The sequence below is a fragment of the Martes martes genome (assembly GCF_963455335.1).
Source record: "Martes martes genome assembly, chromosome: 12".
Lineage (NCBI taxonomy): Eukaryota > Metazoa > Chordata > Mammalia > Carnivora > Mustelidae > Martes > Martes martes.
In genome coordinates this window covers 7,271,065-7,279,718 of record NC_137900.1, presented here as the reverse complement: position 1 = coordinate 7,279,718, position 8,654 = coordinate 7,271,065, and the positions used below count along the sequence as shown (strand labels likewise).

The following is an 8,654-nucleotide window of genomic DNA, read 5'->3' as shown; positions in this document are numbered from 1 at the left end:
CAAAAGCAAACAAACAAACAAACAAAAAGACACATTTAGACTGAAAAGATGCACTTCGATAAGTACCTGCTTATTTTGTTAACTTTCTTCAATGAGAACTAGATAAAAATGACCTAAAACATGTATGATTTTATGTGACAAGTTGGTAATTAAAACTAGTCTGCTATTCCTCACCCTTAAGCAATCTGATTTGTAATCAAGTAATATTCAGCTCTATGAACAAAAAGTCCGTTCGTGGTCACTCGGAGAGGGGAATTGATTTTTTTTTTTCTTTTCTTTCTTTTTTTTTTTTCCTCTTTTTGTTTTGCTCCGCTTGAGCTAAATTTCCTTTGAAGAACACGTGACCTGTCCTCACTCTGGGAATCTGAACGTGACAGGTACACCTTGTCAAATGGATTGAAGAGAATTCACATGAACAAAATAAGCCTTACTAAACCGTAGCTTCAGTTCTGTTTTAAGGCACCATGTAATAGCCGAGGTACGATGATCCCTGATGTACATTCTTCAATGGCACTGGTCCATCCGGCCACCTATCCAAATCCTACTGAATTGGGGATAAACAACAGTGTCGTGTGCCAGTTACACTGCCTTCAGGTTCTGTTTAAAATTTAAATCCACATACTTTAGAAACCAGGAAATATTTTTTGAAGGAAATCACGATATGCAGGTTGCTACATTCCTTGCATTCTATAAATTTTCTTCTATAATAGCAGCATATTGAACTACTATTAGGAAAAAGACCTGGAATAAAAGAAAGTCATCCAAATGGAATGGTTTCCTGTATGTCCAGCTCAGCATAAGTAGCATGTACACTTAAAAAAACAAAACAAAATTAAAAAAAAAAAAAAGTCAAGTCATTTTTTTTTTTAGCTTCAGTATCTAACTATAACAGCCCCACTCAACAGCAGAATGCATCTGTGCAGTGGTCCCAAATACAGAATCAGTAGTCTTTAAACAGAGGAATTGGTATGCAAATAACGGTTAAAATTCAATGTTTAACGGAAGCTTGCATTAATATGGTTTAATAATTATGTACACAAATTATGTACATATTAGCATAATCTCTTGCAGTTCTGTCATTTACTCCGAACTGATAAATGCACAGCTCAATTTTTCTCCCGAGAAAAAGAGATGACCTTCCCAACCCTCTAGCACTGTAATAAAAATGCTCTGTATTCTCTCTCCGTACCAAAGTGTTATCAAAATCCTGTCTTGTGGTTCTGTCCAATGCAAAGCACCTTTCAAAAGCAAATCTGATGCATCTGCTGGCAAATGGGCATGCCTCCAGTGTAAATCAAAGAAATTCATTTCTTTTGATATTTCACAGAAGTGCATCTAATTAAAAACTTACACATGAAATCATACACCAAGACTAACGATCAACAATAAAATATTTTAAGCTACAAAAATGTAAATTACTTTTTAATTATAAGAAAACAAAAACATTGGCATTAAGTGTGGTAAAAATCCTTCTTGACACCTGAAACTAAAGAAGAAAAAAAAAACTCTTATTATTTAGAGGCAAATGATTTTTTTTTTAACGTTAAAAAAAACAAAAAAACAAAGAAAGAAAGACCTGGCAAAATACATACACCCATTCCATTTCACAACTCCAAAAAGGTAATGTTCAGCACAGAGAGAATTTGACAACAGTCAACCTTCAGGCTTATTCAATTTTCAACTTAAGCCCAATCTATCAACAGGGGTAATGTTAGCTGGAAAAATACGCTTTAATATTCCTTAAACCGCGGTGTAGGTATTTCCGGTGGCGCTGCACTGTCTGATAGTCTGAGTACTCGTGACGATGTGCTCGCTGTGGATGGGGTTCAGGAGGCTGGGCTGCACCCCGCTCTCCAGCACCGGCTGCATGCAGCCCACCGGAAACGCCTGGTTCAGCTCGGTCTTCTCTCTTTTGGCTTGGGGTTCCGAAGAGTCGTCCAGTTCTTCATCCATTTCGCTTTCTACTTCGCTGCCTTCGTCTGCACAAACGACACCAAGACCCTGTTACCAGAAGAGTCTTGGCTCTGTGCATTTCATGGGTACCAACGCTCTACTAGTGCACCCGCAATCCTTTCCAACGTGGCAACAGCAACTGAGTCTTGGCTAGGTTGTGAGTGATACTTTTAAGAGTTCTCTTAAGAAGACCTCTGGGATTTCCTGAAGTTTGGGGGTTAAGTAGTTGGCTAATTTGAGTCATCCTGAAGTAGTCGCTTGGGTAGGCTATGCTGCTTTTGGGGAATGAGCTGAAAAATACTAGGGCAGGAAGGGAAGGAGGGAGGAAAGTTCTCCGTCTCCTTCGAAATCTACACTGGGTATCAATTCCATCTGTGCCCATGTTTATAGAGTGTTGATTCACAAAGAACCACAGCACACATACGCAAGGGTGACTTTTGGGTGTCCCTGAATGTTGTAGATGACAATATTAAATAGGCCCTTAAAAATATACTGACTGAGGTAGTACTATCAGAGTAAAAACGTACAATGGATTTCCATTCCTGGCAACAGTGCCACTCACTGTTAATAGCTGATATTCATTTCTGGAATTTAAATGTATTAAATAGTCATTGTCACCTCCACATTTTAACATATTTTATGCTAATTAAGACACCATCATAATGGACTACTGTTTCTTTCTTTTTTTCCCCCAGCACGTACTGTTAAAATTCAAATGTATAGTAGAGAGAGAAAATGCTCACACACAGCCTTACCACTATGCACGGTTCTCCTCAGAAGAGTGTGGAGAACACCTTCCCATCAGTGATAATTTTTAAACAGTGGGGAATAGATTTCTGCCTTAAAAATCTAAAGAGTTTTTACTTCACCTTCTACATGTTTTACTGTTGTTTTTTTTTTAAAGATCAATCTAAATTTTCATTTTAAACAAAAATTGTTTAGCTGCTCAACTATACCTATACTTAACTAGGAAATTTGGACTTACGAACATGCAGTAAATGTTTAACAAGTATCTCTTCAGTCTCTTCAGTCTTTGGGGAGGTTGGACTCTTTCTGAGAGCTGCTGAATGGAGTTGTAGCATGTGGAGCACATGTCTCCAGAAGTCCCTGCTAACAAATGGGCCCTTTGGCTTTTCGTCCCTTATTATTGTTATCTTACTATTGGGGCAAAGCTAGTTCAGAGAAGAGTGATGAGGAGGAACAGGGCTTCCACACATGGTTGCACACATTGTGCAGCATGTAATTGCCAGCAGCAGCATCTCCAGAGAAGCGCGACTTGTGATTGAAAAGGCTGACATGAGATTTATTGACTAGAAAGGAGGTAACACATTATTGACTAGAAAGGACGTAGCACATTATTATAACACAGAAGTGCTCTTAGATGAGGCTCATCTGCTTTATCCTGTTACCTTTTCGCCTCTGGAGAATGGACTTTATAATAATAGGGTTTGTTAGAACAAGTGCATCCAGAGGGAACGCGGGCTGCAGGGAAAGGGGTACGTCTGGTAGACATTTGCTTCGTGAAGACGGTATAATCGAAACATATTTGTCTGACACATTTTGGTCTGTTTTTGTATTTGCTTATATATAAACACAAAAACACTGGAATAATCCTCACATTAAATTCTTAATCGTGGTTCTCTCCTAGGGTTCTGACTATGAAGATTCACTTGTCATAGTTTCTAAATCTTTGTATTATTTGATATTTTTATATAGAGCTGAAATGACTTTTATTATCAGGGGAAAAAATGAAAATTTTCATTCTGTGGAAAAGCCCACAAGAATTCTTGAAGATTTCACATTCAAGCCTCAGGCCCTGACTATGCCAGTTTGGCCATATCTCCAGAAGCACTGGGTCTGGAGTGTGAATGGGATCAGCGGGGCCACCCCAAGGGGAGGATAAATCACACTGCTTCGTGGCTCCCTCTCCGTCAACATCTCTATGCCTGAGAAATAGTGTCAAAATGGTAAGAAAGGCAGCATTGAAAGGAAAAAAAAAAAAGTTTTTAAGCCAGTAGGTGAGCAAAGAGAGTGGAGAGACCCCTTTCATCCACCATGTCCTGGGTAGAAATGCAATGGGATAACAGGCTGAACAAACCTAAGTGTTCCAAGGCCGCTTCTCTCCACATCCACTTGTGGGTGATGGGGTTCCTATGGAAATGCTCCAAAGCAATCCACCAAAGAGCAAGCCCTCTCTCCACTTCTAAGGGCAAATTAATGCAATTCCATAGACATTTTATGCCCTCATAAAGACTCGAGGACATTTTCTAGAAATATCCTCAAAGTTATAGAAATTTGGCACACAGAAACTAAAATTAGGTGCTACTGGAGGTGACTGAAGACTTCGCTGTGGTCCAGCACTTTACAGAGAGGCCTGGCAGCCATTCAGTGCCAAGTAGAAGATGCCTATGCACTTTGGCACATGGGGTGAAATCCTCAGGTGTGACTCATCAGGCTTTGGTCAGTGCAAGGCAAGGTTGCCTCACGTTGGCCACAGGTTTCAACGCTCACCTTCCTTGATCTGAAGTTACAAACTAGTTATCATCACTAATTCACCTTCTTGTCACGGGGTTAGCCGTAGAGAGTATATATTTGCAGGAGGAATGTCTTTGGCCTGTTATTTTCTACCCGTCCTGCACGGCTATGATGCCTATTACTAAAATAGGAATTACTGCCTGCACCACTGGTCATAGAGACTGACAGGAGCTTAACATGGGAGTGAGACGGATTCCTTAGGATTTCCACCAGCACGTTCACGTTTTCCACCACCGAGGAGGCAAGGAGGCTGGCCACAAGGACCTCCGTGCAGGAGGCTCCAGAGAACCACGCTGCCCTTCACATACAGATTCCCCAAGCCCTTCCTCTGGCCCGTTTCCCCGTCAGCTGTGGCTCTGTCCTGGAAAGGCTAATTGTACAGTTTTCCCCCATCTGGGCATTCTGTCCTTGACTCCAGAACTCAGTTCCTTAGAACCTCAGGATATCTTTACTTTCTTGGTTTTTTGTTTATTTGTTTTGGTGTTTTTTGTTTTATTTTAGGCCTATTTTTTTCTGCACTGTTTGTTTATTAAACATTTCACCTTTTTTTTTTTTTTTTTTTTCCAAACTGAGCTGCTATTTGTTTGCATGTTTTAACTGAGGATGGTTTTTGCTTGCATACGCTCTTCCCCAACCTCATTTCCCCAGAGCCCTGTCCCTTTCACTGTGTGGTTCTGTAGATCCTAAGTTCCTTCTGGAACACGCATCGGAATGGCATCTTAGCTGAGTGGCAATGCTGGCTTTATCTGACAAGTGTTCGGGTGATCCTTTTCATCTGTCCCATTGCTGATCCTGCTTTTTTACGGTAAACTTCCTTGCTATCTCTGAGCTGTTTTTCCAGTGAAAAGTATGCATTGGTGAGAAGGGCAGACTGAGAAATCTTTCTGCCTGCCCAGTGGGCCTTCAATAAAATTTTATCACTTTTCTCCAGGACTCTGGTGGCGGTCAGAAATAATTTCTTGTTACCTGTAAGAACTGTGGGCAAGAGTCACGCAGAGTTTGTAGCTGCATTTAAATTCAATTATTGCATTTAATATCCTTCCCATAAAGAAGGCACAGAAATGGAGAAGTAAACAATGAGGATTCCCAGAGACATAATTGTCCTATTCCTGTAGGGTTATCGGCCATTTCCACAGAATAACACATGCCACGTTTTCCTGTATGGGAATTTCTCAAAGAAGTCCTTAAAAATGTGCATTATTTTCACTTCTTACCTTTATCCAGATTTCCAGGAGACACAGCATTTAAATCACCAAACTGTAAAACAACAGTCATTTGGGCAACAGTTACTACCAGGTAGAATAAAATAATATTCTATGAGTCTGGGGTAAAAATATGAGGAGGACTTTTTAAAACTGTAAACCAGTGACCGTTTTGCTCTCTAACTACCTGGGTCACCTAATTGTCCAATCAAACTTGTCGAATTTGAACAGCTGAAATTGTGTCACAATTTAGCTGTCTTGACCTCTTTGCAAAGGATAACGATTTTCTCAGCTTTCCACGCTCCATTTTACTTTTTATTATTATTTCCCACTTAGTCGTGAAGAAATGGGGGCTTGGCTGGCCTGGAGAAGTTGGAGGTGGTGGGATAAATTCGGAAATTTGGTGAAGCAGGACATGTCAGCTCCATCGCCCACAGGCAGTCTAAAAGTTCCCCCCTGGGGCCGGGTGGGGGGCAGCCACATGACAGAAACTTGGTCCAGCCGCTTGGCTGAACTCTCTCTTTAAAGCTTTCACTAGTGGAAATGAGAAACAGTGGGAGCGCCAAAATTCAGAGTATTTATTTTTTAAAAGCCTTTGAGACTTCTTGTATAATAATTTGATGTTCTTATTTACTAAGATGTCAGGGTCCCTTTTTAAAAAAGAAAACCATCTGCTTATTATTAATGCAACACAAAAGAGCTTGAAACAATGTGGAACAACTAATAACCTTCAGCTTAGATTTTATTTTCTATTCTGGCTCAAAAGCTTAATGATATTTTTACCATGAGGAAATGGATTTTGAGAGTCTCAGAAAGATGGATACTCTAAAAAAAAAGCAATAGCAGAGGTAACCAAGTTGATCAGAAAAAGGTGAGGAGAAACCTCAAAGCATCCACTTCTTAAATGGAGAACGTTACTATTTTAAAAGCTGAAGATTCAGAAAAAGTCATTATAGAAATTCAGAGTTCTCAAGAGGCTTAGAAAGAGGGAGACAGAAATTCTACTTACATTCAGAAGTTTGCTTATAAAGAGGTCCATGATAAGAGTATTTTTTTCATCTACAAGGTATGTCTACAAAGTAATAAAACTGACCTTATTTTGCAAACACAATTTTTTTTTTTTTAAACCTACACATGTATTGTTCTTCCTAGTAGCTACCTTGGGAGCTTAGACATTTATTCCAAGGTCCAAGGTTCTGGAATGCATCTTTAACAATCAGTTTCAAGAGTTAGCTTATGTACCATTCAAGAAAGCCCATTTTGTTATTTTGTACCCAATTGGTACTGCAAATAACACTCCAAATTGTACTGATTTTCCTTGATCCTGGGATGATTTCTGACTACTCATCAAAATCAAATTCCCCTCTGCCACGATCCAGGATATTTAAAATAATATGTCATTTTACTCTATTATTTCCCGGCAGTTCAGAGGCAGTTTAAAAAGAAACATGCCACAACATTTTAAGCTATCGCAGCATGACTGGAACAAATGTGTAGCTTTCCCCAGGTGACTGCTTTCAAGGGGACAAAGGCCTCCTGGATCTGTAACTCCTAGAACGTTTTTTGGAAAAACCATCACTTTACAGTTACATCCCATTGGGCAACAAATATGAAATCATAAATACTGAGCTGTTCTTTCGATGCTGTTCCTGATCACTTGGCTCAGAACCTTGTGTTAATCTAAATAAAAGTCACCGTTTAAATTATGTAAAATTTCTTGAATTAAAGAATGTAAGCGACAACAACCACCAAAATCAATGGGACTCTATTTTTGGTATTACTTAAATATTTTAGAACTATAAACAGAGAATGCTCAAAGTTGAAAGATCCTGTATAAGTTACGCCTAAGTGAGGCAACACAGTAAGATTCATGGTTCTTTTAAATGAATACTTAATAACCCTTAAGATCAATCCTGGAAACAAGCTGGCAAGTGATGAGTCTTAAACATTCCTCTATACCTAGAAAGCATGAACATTCCATTTGTTTTTGAAAGAAATCTCAAGACGTTGTTTGAGACTAAATTCTTATTGCCATTAGCAATCAGTAATGTCACACAAAATGGCTAAAACCAAACTCTAGACCTACTTGGAAGTCTCCTTCAAAAGAAACTTCTTTTGGTCGCTATTTAACTGCAAATTAACTGCAAATATGGCAACTTCCTAAATACAAAGGTCTTCCTTTGAACGTTTCTGCTTAATCTGATTGAATACATTTGATTACTCAGGATGCTAAAAATAAAAAACCCACAATGATCAACATGTCATGGACTGCTCATACTGTGAGTAAATAAACATTTGCATGCTCAATACTTTGTCCTTGTGGCTACGCCCTACGCTGGACACGGTACAGGCAATCTCAGGGACACCATCAATGTCTCTAGGTGTTTCTGGGGTCAATTACAAAGTTGCATGTGTACATGCAAAGATAGTAGATTTAAAATAAAAATATTGTGACTAAAGTAAGATTCTGATACCCTCTGTAGCAGAAGGTGAAGGCTTTCATATGCATTTCACGTGTGAGGAAAGAATACACATGTGACTAAGGAAAACTCGCTTTACTCCCACTGGTAGGCTAAGATTAGGAGAGTCCGTTCCTTCCCTTGTTATTCAACCAACATTCACTGGGAGCTGACTAGATACCAGCCAACCTTCGTGCCAGCCAGGTCCAGGCGGTCAATGTGGAAGTACTTCCTCTTTCTAGAGGTGAGTAGCAGTTGTTGTTTATATCACAAAGGACCAGGTAGTTTAGCCACAAAATGAGGCAAGCTTTGAGAAAGTTTTGGAAGCGTGGGCATATGAGAAAGGGAAGTCAACTGTGGGGGCTTTGGATGGGGCAGCAGGAGGGAAGGACATCAATGGTGGCCAGGAAGACTAGGAGCGGGCATAAGGAAGACAGTGGCACCAACGGGGGACAGACGACAAGCACTGAGACTACGCTAGCACAAACCAGACAAACGAGAAGGA

General features: G+C 39.8%; 1 protein-coding gene across 1 annotated transcript in view; it reads right to left on the bottom strand.

The window, feature by feature from the left end:
- Positions 1-306: 306 nt before the first annotated feature.
- RFX3 (regulatory factor X3) overlaps positions 307-8,654 on the bottom strand; it is a 156,449-nt gene continuing 148,101 nt past the window's right edge. The window contains exons 15-16 of the mRNA XM_080819674.1: positions 5,703-5,745; positions 307-1,979 (exon numbers count right to left, since the gene is read on the bottom strand). Coding sequence (XP_080675800.1) covers positions 1,741-1,979; positions 5,703-5,745 — 282 coding nt within the window. The 3' untranslated portion in view covers positions 307-1,740. The remainder of the gene's footprint in view (positions 1,980-5,702; positions 5,746-8,654) is intronic.